Here is a 13,527-nt window from a genome sequence, read left to right as displayed (position 1 = left end):
TGTGTGAGCTCAGAAGAGTGTACTCTTCAGTCCTCTGTGCTCGACTGAGTACAGCTAGATCGCTCAGAAAATATCTGTATAAGCTGGCCCAAAGGCTGCCAGGGCTGGTTCATCTAGGCGGCCTCTGCCACAGAGTGACTCTTCTCTCAGGAAGGAAAATCTTTAAGGTCTGACTCGAGAGATTCTTTGATATAGAGTAAGCCATTTTCTTCTTTCCCATTTTCTTGGCTCCCTGACCAGAGGACAAAACATCAGGTGCCAACTTGCTTTCATTTCCAGTCACAAAGTCCTTCATAGATACTTCTTTTTTTTTTTTTTTTTTTTTCCCCCAAACCTGTCCTCAGATCTTTCTGTATTTGTATGTACTTCAGTGTAATGGCCAAAACTGTCCTAGCACTTGACCTAGAGAAGCTCAAGCCAGAAAGATGGATTTTTTTCCCCCATATTTTGTTTTTATATTTATGTTGTCATGGTAACAGATTTTATCTCTGATTCCTCTTTCCTTGGTTGTTTTTGTCAAAAGTATCTCAGACTTGCGTGTTTTTGTCAGAATTGATGCCTGCCTAGAGTTTGGGGTTTTGTGTTGTTGCATCTGATCTCCTTCAACTTACCACCTGCCTGTCAAGACATTGCTTCAGGAACTCCTTGAAATATTCAGGCTGGAAGCTGGCTGAAAGCAAACTTGCAGCCTGGTGTTACACACTAACGTCCCTGTTTCATTCGAGAAAATGTCACCTTGAGTACAGCAAGAAGTTGTAGTGACAGCACGACCTCCTCTGGAGGTTCGTTTGTTCGTATCCACCAAATTTATTTCCATTTTTGAGTCTACTGAGTGTTGCACTGCCTTTACATGCTTTTTCTTGACAAATCTGTTGATTCTTACTATTCTCTTGTTATCTTCTAAGTGTTTCTGTACTGGTTGCTTGGTAAATATTTTTGGCATCTCTTCTGTTTTCAAAGGTAGCTGATGGGTGTGTTGTGCTCCTTTCTAAGGGTGGGCAATGGCCTTCCTCAGTCTGATGAATCTTCTCCATGAATTTCCAAAATTTATAGTTTTGGCTGATGATGGCTCTTGCTACAGTGCATATGGGTTGGCTTCAATGATATTCAGCTTTCTGGAACAGAGACCTCCATAGATTTCTTCACCTGCTGTTTTCTTTTTGCAAAGGGCATTTGCATCCAGTTCTCTGAACAGTTAAAATTACTTTCTTTTAGAATCATAGAATCATAGAACAGTTTTGGTTGGAACAGACCTTCAAGATCGTCGAGTCCAACCTTTGTCCTGGCTCTACCAACACCACTAAACCATGTCCCTAAGTACAACATCTACCCATCTCTTAAACACTTCCAGGGATGGTGACTCTACCACCTCCCTGGGCAGCCTGTTCCAATCCCTGACAACTGCTTCAGTAAAGAAATTCCTCCTAATATCCAGCCTGAACCTCCCCTGGTGCAGCTTAAGGCCATTTCTTCTTGTTACCAGGGAGAACAGACTGACCCCTGCCTCGCTACAACCTCCTTTCAGGCAGGTGCAGAGAGCGATGAGGTCTCCCCTCAGCCTCCTCTTCTCCAGGCTGAACAGCCCCAGTTCCTTCAGCCGCTCCTCATACGAGACATATAATTGATGTTTTTCACCTTTACTTTCTTTTTCTTCTCCTGTTGCGCTTTCCCTTTTACTTCCAGATTTCTGAGGTACACACAGTGAGACTAGATCATCAGGTTTTGGTAGGCTGTTTTGTTTTGTTTTACTAACCCACTCTTTGGCTTTTGTGACTGTTCTCCTTCAACATTGGCACAAAGACTGTCCTGCTAATTTGACAAATGAGTTTCTAAGCCTATTCCTTCTCTTACCAAATTAGATCCCGGGTCTCTTCATCAGCCCTTCCTGCAAAGCTGTCCTCTAACTCTCAGCCAGGAGCATCTGCGGTCTGTTGGTCAGTCGCTGTGTCTGTCTGTCTGTCTGTGTCTGTTCTTCCTGCTGGGCGGGCTGGTGAGAGCAGAGGCTGTGGCCCTGCAGCCCTCATGCAGCCTGTCACCCAGCAGGTCTGCTAGCAGGCTGGGGTAATTAACAGGTACCAGTCTTCACTTAATCAGTGTTAACCTGTGACCTCTTCTCTGTCTTTTGAGCCCCTGCTGTGGTGGTGGTCTCCTGCCGTCGGTGCGTTCCTCCGCAGGGAGCATCTCCAGGTGAACTCCCATGCTCCTGGATGCTTTACCCTGGAGTTTGCCTCCTCTTCCAACTCTGAGGAGCCGTGCAGCAGCCACCCCGCCAGCCGGGACCCCTGGCTGCCCTCTCACTGGCTGGGGACCTTCCCTGTGGGTCGGTACCGGGGCCCAACAACTGCACCTCTGCCCGGGCAGGACCCACGGGGATGCAGCCACAGGAGGAACAGGCGTCAGTGTCAGTCACGGTCGTTTTTCCGTCCACTGCTGGCTCTGCCATCCAGCACATCCCTAACAACACAACGGCAACTTGACTCTCTGCTTTAGCTCCTGCCCGCCCTTCCTCTGCTGAGCCCCAACCTCCCGGCCGAGCCAAACTCTCCTCCTTCTTCTCCTCCTTCTCGCTTTTCTGCTTGGCAGCATCACCATGTTGTGAGGGGGCGTTTGGCCCAGGCCACAGCGGGGGATTGCCACCCCTGGGTGCAAGCAGGGTGTGCCTGCCCGCCCAGCTGCCACTGCCGGAGCTCTGTGTCAGGCTGATATTATGCCAGTTGCTAGGCAGCGTTTTAATATTTACCTCCACGCCTGACACGTGTCCATCCGTTGCTTCCCCCCTGCCACAGTCTGACTGTCGGGCTGCAGCAAACGCAGCCGGTTCGTGGCAGGGCATGGCTGGCTGCAGCCCCCACGAGAGGAAATCCAGAAGAACCTGCAGTGTGGGGTGGTCCCCTGGTGCCAGGCTGGCAGCGGGCGGCATGGTGGCCACCAAACAAGGGGTTGGACCCTGGTGGTTTCTTGCCCTTGTCGGTCTGTGAGGCTTAGCGTGGTTGTGGACCTGGGCTTGGAAGTTCAAGGACCCCCGTCGTCCTTGTAGTGGCTCTTTTGGGGGGGATGGTGGAACACAGGAGGCCTTGAATGTTGCAGAATTCGGGCAAACGGTGCTGTAAAATGAAGCAAGGCGCAGAAGGTCGCGGTGGTGCAACACTACCTGCATGCACAGAGTGGTCAGCAGGAGGGTGCCCACTGCCCCCCGCCGCCTCCCCGGCACAGGGTTTGATTTCCCTGAATCAATCCCGAGTATTCACTGGGAGGACAGCGTGGCATTCTCCTCAGCTCCTGATCAGCAGCCATGCATCAAACTGTTTTCTGTCCCCAAACTACTCTTCTTCCTCCACGAGTGTTTGAACTACTCACCTCTTAGTTTCTGCTAGTTACTGCCACCCAGCTGGACAGGGTAGAAAGAAAAGACAGCTGTTTTTTTGGGGGAGGTTTTCACTGATCTCTGCAGGTTGTGGTGGTGGTGCTGTGCTGGAACTTGGGAAGTATTTTTTGCTGTATTGTAAGAAAACGGCTTGGTAGGAGTTTTCTCAGGGGAGGAAGGGAGAAGGGCTCAGATAAATGTGTCTTTATTAAATGAACAGGGACTAGGGTGAGTAATACGAAGGTGAGGAATAGATACGTATTTGTTAGTCATGTAGAAGGAATTCAGGTTAATTTCATGGAGAAGAAAGAAATGGAAAGAAAAAACTCTTAAAGAGTGAATTAAGAAAAATGTGGTGCTGCCTGCAGATTACCTGATGGTGGTAGTGGAAATATATAAAAACGTTGTTTAAAAAGACTTGTTCCCTGTCCCGATGTAGGAGGCTTTGTACGTTCCTGTATGTCTCCACCTGTACAAAAGTTCCCATCTGTTATGTAGTCGGTATGTGCATACATGTAAGCAGGTATTACTTGCTTACATCTCTCTAGTGTGACAATTGCAATTCCTCTCTATATTTAGAGTCTTCAGACCTCTTGCTAAGGTGTGCAAGATGCCAGATACACTGGCGGGGAGAGCATGCTGTCATCATCATAGTGTACTGTTTAAATTCTGTACAACTTCTGTCTTACTGCTGAGAAATGCTTGTACTATGAAAAGTTACAGAAGCGAGAAAATTTTCTGCATGGAAGTAAGAAGTCATCCTAGGTATGGAATAGTAATAATGGCTTCTGAGTTCATTCAGACAATGCGTGTTTTCATACAGCAAGTGGCGTGGTAAACGGTGAAGAGAAAATCTAGAAGACTTGGTAACTTATTCATTTAAATGTAAACTATGAATATGTGGCAACTACAGCTTTGAGCAGAGGCACATGAAGCAGGACTAGAGAGGTAGTATTACATCTGCATAAAGTATTGATGAGACAATTAGAATATTCACTTCGTTCTTTGATACAGTCACAGCAGAATTAAAACGTGCTGTTCACAGATTAACATCACTGAAGCTGGGAAAACAGACCATGTCGTTTGCACCTTTTCCAGAAGGGTCGCATGATATGTAAAAGCACTTGCGTGTGTATTACATACAGATTAATTATTCCTTCTTATCTCAACATATTTGAGTTTGATAGTTTAGTATTAAATATTTTGTATGACAAACTAGTAAATCCAAAAGTATAATTTTTGTTAAACAGAAAAAAAGAAATGTGGATGAACCCTGCACAGTAAGCATATATGTATGCTTCAGTGTGAGAGCAGGATTTGATTTTGACACTTGACGTGAAACTTGCCTTTAGTACACATCAGAGAAAAAAAATATTGTGAGAAGATCTGTGGGCCTCACGCTGTCGAAATCCTACATATGCGTATTATAGAAATACAGTCAGGACAGAAGATCTGAAATGGTAACTCTAATTTTCAGTAATAACCTATTCTTGATTTTTAGCTGGATATCAAATGAATTCAGGTTGCTTATGCTTGCTTAATATAAATAAGTATAGCAGAGGTGAAATTAAATTATCTTTTTTTTTCTCTCAGAAGCAGTCGTCCTCTGTGGATGCATCAAAAACACGAACTATGAAGCCATCTGAAACAAAGGTACACATTCCTAAAAAACTCATGCTTCCAATGAAGCACAAATATATGAAGGAATAGAATTTCTTTTTCAATACTGTGATACCGAGTAACTGTATTTAGCTTATTTCTTGGGTGCAGCTTAGTTTCCTCTTCGAAAATATCTAAAAAATGCCATACAAAGCACTTGGAGGATTTTATGACAGCAGTAAAAAAATGTTAATTAAAATTTTTAATTTCAGTTCAGCCACACTTTGTGACACGTATATAGCTCCCCCCAGTGTAATTACAGGGTTGTTTACCTCATGGTAATTTTTCACATATTCAAAGAATTCAGGACAAGTTTCGGCTTTTAGTGTAGGTACAATTTCATCTGCTCATTAATCTCGTATCTTTGTCTGACAGCTTCCTTGCCTTTGTCCTTTGCGCTTGTTCTGTCTTGTCTTATGACTAGAACCTGTGTAGCGTCGAAGCTGTGTCATCAGTCACGTACTTTGCTTGTTAGAAGAGAGTCATAATCCTCCCTGCCTCTGTTGCCTAAGAGAATTTACGTGTATTATTCAAGCAAATAATTAATGATTCTCTCCCCCTTCCATTTTCCATAATCGTACCATTGAAACCACCAAAACCACAAAATGCTGAACTAGACCAGCAGGGACTTGGGCAGTGGTGAGAGTCACGGCTGCCTGCATGCACCATGTGTCGGTAGGACTGGAGGAACCCCGACAGCAGCGAGGTTAGCAGAGGCTCTAGAGTTCACTTGGTCCAGCCCTCCCGCACAGGCAGAGCCAGCTCTGCAGGCAGATCACACTGCTCCAGGCCTTGCCAGACAAACTTTGAATACCTGCCGGTTCTGGTGTTCAGTCGCCCTCACTGTGGTGATTTTTTTCCCCTTTTATCAGATGGGAAGGTCCTTGCCGCAACTTGTAGCTGTTGGCTCTTGTCATTTTAGCGTGCAGCTCTGAAGACAGTCTAGCTCCATCTTCTTTGTACTTGAAGTTAGCCATTACATTCCCCTCAACCTCTTAACACCCTTTTCCTCCCTGCACACATATAAGACTTAGGCCAGTAGCAGTGAGCTGGATGACAATGAAACCTCTTCCATTTGTGCACGATCCTCATTACTCATAAGTGAAGGTGTCTGCAAGTCTCTAGTTTCATCTTCCGGTTACATTTGCGAGCAGACTCACTGGTATCATGTTCATGCTGTTCCCCATATGGTTTAACCCAGACAGCTGTCTATTATGGTCTTTCTCTACTTGAAATTTGAAGTAACTCTCAGAAGAACGTAGTAAATTTCTAATCAGATCTTTAAAACTGGTGTTTGCAAGATGAGACAAAAACAGAGGAGCAGAGGCATACTTAGAACACTGTGAGACTGGTAAACACAAATACCTTTGAAATAATGTCCTGTGTTTGCATCTGTAAGACAATTAATGTTTTCTTCTAATGTCTGTTGCATTATTAATGTCTTCCTCCTGCTGGATTAAGCAAGTCATCTGCATTTTGAAAGCAGACTTCTTTGAAAAGAAAGAAGGTTTCTGAGTCACTTTCATTTCTAGTCCTGAATTTCTTGCAAATTCACAACTCCTTCCTGACTGCCTGCTGCAACCACGTCTCGTGTCTGTCTTAGAGTCTCTCTAGTGTGCAGCTACTCTTAAACGTCCTCTGGGCCCTTCTTTAGCTTGCAGTTCTGTGTGTGTGAACCCTTTGTCTCAAATCAACCCCCAGCGTTATGCCCCTCTGAGAAGGCTGTGAGCTGCTGCCGCAGAGGGAGGAATGTGGAACTTCTTGTTCTGTAGGCGAAGCCCTGCGGGTTAGGTGGGGAGGCTGGAGGACCGGGGTGGAGAGCAGGCACCCTGTGGCTTTTGCTGGAGGAAAGAAGCAGGATGCTGCCACTGCCGCCGAGAAAAACGTGCCCTGTTCGGCTTGCATCCCTCCACACGCATTTGTGCAACTGCACTCTAAACTGGGGAGCTAGTTAATAAGTATTTTCCTTTTCCAGGCTATTTTTCAGTTTCCTGAGTCTGTTTAAATGTGGCCTCTCTGATACTGGTGCAGGGCAAGTGGAAGCAGGCAGGAGGGGAGCTGGAATATCTTTTTTTTTCTGTAGGAGCTCAGCTGTGAACTGATCCTGTGGCTTCAGGCTGTGACAGCTCACAACTGGCCCTGTTTAAAGGGTGACTGAACAGTTGCCTTTGAATGTCTTGTACTAAAATTGTTGGTTTGAATTGCCTGGTAATAGTTTTCCTTTATGGGATTTGAACTTTGTTATTGCTAAAAGTATATCTAAATAGCTGTGTCTGTGTGTGGCGGGAGGCATGTATGTGTTCATGGTCATATGTTTTAGGGTGGCTGTAGCATCTTCGTGTGTCTGTCAGTCTTGAATCAAAGCATTGCCTGTGTGAGTCCGTATAGTCTTCAGCGTCATCATAGATAAATTTATAGTATGAGCAATTCTGCACATTTTAAAATATCTACAAAAATAATGAATAACGCCTACCCTGACATTAAGTATTTGGTAAAATAATATTTCCAACTGAAAAAAAAAAAAAAAAAGGCGTGCAGTTGCTAATAACTGGTTTGGCAGGCTGAGAATTTGAATTTGTGTTCTGTACAGCTGTCGGGGGTTGAAAGAAATGCAAGTACATATATTTTATTGTCCTGCAAAAAAGGTGTGTTTACTTTTCTTCTGAAAAGCACATAAGGAAGACCTGAGTTTGTGCTCTAACAGCAGGGTACTTAAAGTCCTGAGCAGGTAGCAGTCCCACAGCAGGCAAAGTCAAACCCTATGTTTCTTGAACCTCATGCTTGCGCTTCTGTTACGTTGCTTTGCAGCTTTGCTGCCGAAGGACATCTCATGTCTGATTGGACATGTTTATGTAACAACTAAAGCAAAGAGTCCACCTTTTTTTTAGCTTAAAAACTGTGAAAAATTAGGATTACTTTTTCAGTACAGGATTATTAATGTACAGGTACACAAATGGGGGTGTGTGTCTTTGAGCTAACCATACGGTAGCCATGTAACAAGGATGTATAAGTGGGAGCCTATAAAGTATGACTGATTCTAAGAAGTACTGAGTTTTAATCAGGTTAGACATCAAGAGAATATCCAACGAGGGGAATCTGAGAGGTTAAACGATTTTTTAAATTATTATTTTATTTTGTTTTAAATTTTTTCCCCATTTTGGACTTTGGGAAATTTTTGTCCTCCCCCTCTATCAGTATTTCACCTGTTGTAACTTACTTGCGCTTGGTGTTGTGTTCTTTACTGCAGTGTAGCAGTAAAGGTCTCAAAGTGTAAGCTTTGAGACCTTTGCCAAGCTTATGCTTGGGCATATACGTTGTTATGCATGTTCAGGATTTCCCAGCCAAGGGCCTGTGGTTCAGTGTGTGGGTGTGAATACTTGCATAACAAATGGTAAACAAATCTAGCAAATTTCTCTGTGTGGTCAGCTAGAAAACAGAAGCTGGATATATCAAATTAATGTTTGGCAGCTGAAATGGAAACATTGCAAAGCAATGAAAAAATTTAAATTACCACCTAATAGATTTTTATATTTGGTTATTAACTGACTTTTAATAGGCTCTTTGGAAAAAAGTCCTTATTATTTGCCTCTTAGTAACTCTAAATATGCTTGGTGTATTGGTAGGATAGAGGGGATGAGGAAGGCTTCTGTCTGTGGCCCCTTGTTTCCCAGTTGAGTTCGGAACTTGCCTGCTGCAGGTGGTCAGAGTGCAAGGAGACACGATGCTGGTGTCCCCCGCTGGCTCCAGAGGAAGCCCCAAGGGGGGAGAGGGCTCAGGCTTCAGGGTCCACATCTCCCGGGTGTGCTCGGTGCAGCCCGTACTGTTCCTCACAGAGCAATCCATGCTGCCCTGGGCCTGTGTGCTCCCTGTGGCCAGAGCTTCTGCTGCTGGCACAACAGGCCACAGCCTGTGCCATGGCCTCTCCCGGTGACTTCCCTGTAGCCACATTGGCTCTTTGTGTGTTAATGGTAGCACAGCTGAAGTAGCCAGAGCGAGAAAAAATAGTAAGAAAAACATGGTGAGGAGGCTGACATTTTCTTTTTTCTTTCTTCTTATCAGATAGAACTATTCTTTAATTTTTCAGTGTTTGTTCTTAGGTGTTTCTACTAGTAGTAATTTATTGCTTACTGTACATTGACTTGAGGTTAGTCACAGGAATCGGTTTTGTGGCACAGCTGCAGAAAATTTTCAGATATAAACCAAACTGTTCATTACATTTGTTGAATATCTTCTCCCCCCCCCCCCTTTTTGATCCTTCCTGTGAGGACTGTGTGTTTGTGTACATGTGTGTTTCCTACATTCGAGTGGTCTTAGATCACTGGAGTGGAGATCTGTGCCACGATGTTGTAAACTTCGAGACCTAGTACTGTGTGTTAGTTAGGTAGCACGGGTGCTCACGAGCGTGAACCCATCTGGTATTCTTTTTTGGGTAATCTGACCCCTTAGAAATAGCCAAGCATATTAATCTCTGTCTGAATATATGTTGCTTGTATTTCAGTCCACACCAGCTACCAAAACAGAATCTGGAAAAAATGCGCAGTCAACCGAGGTAAATACTTACCTTTCACCTTTGACAAGCTGTTGTACTTTGGACTTTGGCTAACTTTGAAAAAAGAGCCTGAAATCTGTGCCACTACTGTGCCACATGAAACTGCCGTGTGATTAGGAACATACCTGTGTGCAAAAGGGTTGGGAGCTGACGGGTGTGGAAATGCAGTGCTTTGGGGGGACAGTCAGGGTGCTTTATTGCTTCACCACAGCTTGAGAAGTGTTCTGTTAATCATCTTTAAATGTGTCTTCCGCTTATTTGGACTGGTGTAGATGGTGTTCCAGAGCATTGAAGGGTGGTAAGGGTAAATGATCTCAATTTTTTATTTCATGACAGCCAACAGACTCTCAACATAAACATCCGGCTGAAGAGAGGCAAAAGGAATCCAATGGTGTAAGTTGTGTAGTTTTTTTCTCTCTCTCTTTCTCTCTTTTTTCTTTTAATGAAGGCTTTTTGTGGTATTTTTCTTCTTCTTTCTTTTGTTTAAAAACAATAAATCAAAAAAACAAACCAACCAAAGCCAGCCCAGAAGTATTTCCCGGTCTAATGGTAATAGTTTATCTTTGCGCAGGCAAAAAGCCAAACCTCGCCTTCTGTGACAGCAACTTCTAAACCAAATAATACAGGAAAAGTAACTACGACTCAAGCTGACCAGCCTCCACAGGCAACCTCCGTAGAGACAGCAAAGGTATAGTAGAAGTAGCAATCCAGTCTTTATTATTTATGTTATTGTAGGGGTTAGAAATCCACGTCAAGATGGGTTCTTACGCTGAATATTGTAAAGTGAGACTGGTCCCCCAAAAATCACAATGTAGAAAAGCTCAAAAGCTGTTTTGAGTTTAGAGGTGTGTATGAGAAACCTCTGTGTGCTGCTTTAAAATCTGGGAAGTAAAACTTCTCGCTTTACCCACTAATTAACTTAAACAACATCCTGAATATACCACTTCCAGCTGACACATGACAGCATTAATGGATAAGGATTAGCTGCAGATAACAGCTGCCCAGCCAGGTGGTATTGGTAGTTTGTGCTAGTTGTTCGGTGATCCTGATGTGCATCCACCTTTCATTGTCCCCTTTGTACAATCCGTTTTCATTGTCCAACACACTGTGGCTCTGTAGACCAGGAAGGGACATTAGGATTATCACACTTGTAGACCTGTTCCCATGTGTTATGTGTTTGGGGCTCCTCTGCCATTCAGAGAAGCTTTTTGTGAGTTCCTTGCACCTACATGGGTGTAATTGGTTCTTTGTCAGTCTCTTCCCTTGCCTGATCCCTACTGAAGGTGAACAGAAGGGACTGCCTGGTGAAATGCCTTGTTGGTATGAGCATTGCCATCAGGGACTCCTTCACCTGTGGACTGACAGGCATGTTTGTAGTAGCAGTGTTGGCTCCAAATGCAGCAGGGCAGCAGCTTACACATTTGCAGTAGGGCAGCCTGCACGCTCTGACTGCAAGACTCTGAAAAAAAAAAAAAAAAGGGGGAAGAGAAAGGTTGGGGAAGAAGCTGGGGAGGGGTCATTTCAGAGGGGCAAGTGGAGAAAAAGCTGGAGCAGAAGTGTGTGGTAATAAGGATCTAGATCTTTTGGTCTTCTGGTCTGCATGTGTGTGGGTGGCAAGGCCAGGGTAACAAGAAGGACTCCTGCAGCTCTACTACATTTACCACTTTTTTTGCGGTAAATGAGGCTGTCAGTAACGCAGAAGTCTGCATCTTGTGTTGGTGTTTCACCTGCACCTAACTCCTTGGAGCAGTTTTCACCCTACCTGGTTGAACAGTATTTGCTGCAGGTGTTAATGGTGTACTGAGAACTACCAGGTCTAAATGAAAGCTTTCAAAAGAGACTTGGAAGGGTCCTCATAGTCTTTCTGCACTGCGGATTTATTTTAGTGGCCAAGTAAAAGAAAGAGGTGGAGTACTTAAAATAGCATGCTTTCTTTCTCCCAGCAAAATCACACTGGAAACAGAGTATGTCCCCATACTATTGCAGGTAGATGGTAGCACACGCTGCCCAGGCATCTGCACACTGTGCAGGTGCATTAGCCAGTTGCTGAGTGCAAAAAAATGAGCGCAGCCTCAGAGTTTGGTGTTTTAGGCTGGGCTCAGTATCATGCAAGCTGCAGCAACTCAATTTCCACACCACTCCGCCAGCAGGCAGAACCAGCTTACCGTTTTCATTTGGCCTGTAGGTGAAGAGGGACAATATATGCATGCCTGAGTAGAACATCTCTGTTTTACTTTGTTTTTTCTCTAGAATTTTTAACGTAGGACCATATAATAAAGCCGTCTCTTCATTTTTGTGTTGCTTCTCCAGCCTAAGTCTGAGAAGATGTCTGTAGCAGCTGGTGCAGGTGCAGCCAGTGCAAGTGTGGCTGCTGCAGCTGACAAGTCAAGTGTTGAGGTTGGTAAAGACAGTCCCAGACAAATGCCTCCTTCGTAAAAATATCTCAGTGTTTCTCTGAAACGCTTCACGTAGGTAACAAACCAGTAGTGTGTGGTTTGTGTTTTGTCAAATAGGACTTACATAGAATCACTTTTACCACAACTAGCATAAAATTAATTACTCTATATCTTCAGTTATGTTTGTATGTATATGCATGTGTATATAAACAGAAATGATCTTGTGACTGATGTTCGGGAACAAAATTAAAAACAGTTCTCACTGTAAAATTTGGCAAGTGCAGAACCTACTGAAAGAAAGCTCTTGGTTTGGTTTCCAGGAGTTTTCTACAGATTCACCAGGTGACTCAGATTTTTTTTTTTTTCTCTTTGTACAGCCTGGTAACTTCTATAATGATAACTTCTATTATTTTTTAGCCTGCTATGGATGAGTCGGCACTAGATAGCCTGATAGATACCTTAGGTGGACCTGAAGAAGATGTGCCTACAAGTCCTGTTTACACTGGTCCGGAAGTTACGGTATTTTACAGTTTTCATTTTTATTTCTTAGAAGATTTATCTCTAAAATCTTTATATATCTTTATATCTGTAATTGCTCACTACTACATAGATCCAGTGTTTGTTGCTTTGATCCTCTAAGAAGTTAAATAGAGTTTGCACAGTTGCATTTTAGCGTTGTCTGCAGCAATTCAGAAATGATACTTACGTGAGTATTGCAGTAGAAAGCTGTAAAGTGTCAGCAAAGAACTGACTTCCAAGCATATCTCCAGTGGGTTTACAAGGGGCAGTGATGGAGGTATAAGAGAGCGTAAACAACCTATGAGATTCCTTGAGAAAAACATTGAGAATTTGGGGAAGAATGCATACCTTTCTGAGTTATAATGGGAGATTAACATAAGAAGGATTAAGGTTCCAAGGTCAGTTGCTCAGTGCAGTACTCAGCTGTGATAAAAATTTTGGAATTTATAAATATTTAAAATTTGGCCTAGGTACAGCAGTACACTCCATGGTCCGAGACTCTGAGGTGGCTTATGTTAATGCAGAAGGAATCTAGCAATGGAGGTGCAGAGTTTTGCTAGATGATGTGCACTGTTGAAGCTCGGTGAGAGGCATGTGTGTGACAGGAGGTTCTGAAAGACATTATATATTCATGGTCCAAGACTGGTCCTCTGATCTAGCCAGCACTCGCGTTTTCTTTCCGGAAGTATCACTGTAGATAGCTCTACGTCAGGAATAAGCAGGAGTACAAAAACATCAATGTGTGCATTCTTTTCACAGGAAGATATATCTTCAAGATACTTGGAAGAAATGGGTAAACGGGAAGGTAGTCTCCCTCCAGAGTATGTTAAATTGTTGAAGGTTAGTGAGTTTAAAAAAATACATTTTTTCATGCAAGTTTTCTTTCATACTATATGTTTTTGCTTCCTGTTTACTACAAAATTACTACAAAATTCTCGTTTTAGAGCAAAGGGGATGGCAAAGATGGAGTCCCAGCCAAAGCAGATGAACGAGATGAAGTAAGGCTTATGTTTTTGTGTTGGAAGGTGAAAATAACCCAA

General features: G+C 43.6%; 1 protein-coding gene across 4 annotated transcripts in view; it reads left to right on the top strand.

The window, feature by feature from the left end:
* The first annotated feature begins 4,968 nt into the window (after window positions 1-4,968).
* Window positions 4,969-13,527, top strand: part of CAST (calpastatin) — a 29,339-nt gene continuing 20,780 nt past the window's right edge. For 2 of the 4 annotated variants that reach the window (XM_086479485.1, XM_009949556.2), the window contains exons 1-8: window positions 4,969-5,017; window positions 9,522-9,572; window positions 9,909-9,965; window positions 10,144-10,260; window positions 11,883-11,969; window positions 12,386-12,487; window positions 13,247-13,327; window positions 13,432-13,485. In XM_086479485.1, coding sequence (XP_086335611.1) covers window positions 4,997-5,017; window positions 9,522-9,572; window positions 9,909-9,965; window positions 10,144-10,260; window positions 11,883-11,969; window positions 12,386-12,487; window positions 13,247-13,327; window positions 13,432-13,485 — 570 coding nt within the window. In that variant the 5' untranslated portion in view covers window positions 4,969-4,996. Of the gene's footprint in view, window positions 5,018-9,521; window positions 9,573-9,908; window positions 9,966-10,143; window positions 10,261-11,822; window positions 11,970-12,385; window positions 12,488-13,246; window positions 13,328-13,431; window positions 13,486-13,527 lie in introns of those variants that run through there. The other 2 variants (XM_086479486.1, XM_086479487.1) reach the window with 2 other exon arrangements.

This window comes from Leptosomus discolor, chromosome Z, assembly GCF_034619465.1.
Source record: "Leptosomus discolor isolate bLepDis1 chromosome Z, bLepDis1.hap2, whole genome shotgun sequence".
NCBI lineage: Eukaryota > Metazoa > Chordata > Aves > Leptosomiformes > Leptosomidae > Leptosomus > Leptosomus discolor.
Note: the sequence above shows the minus strand (reverse complement) of the source record. Positions and strands in the feature narration are given on the sequence as shown.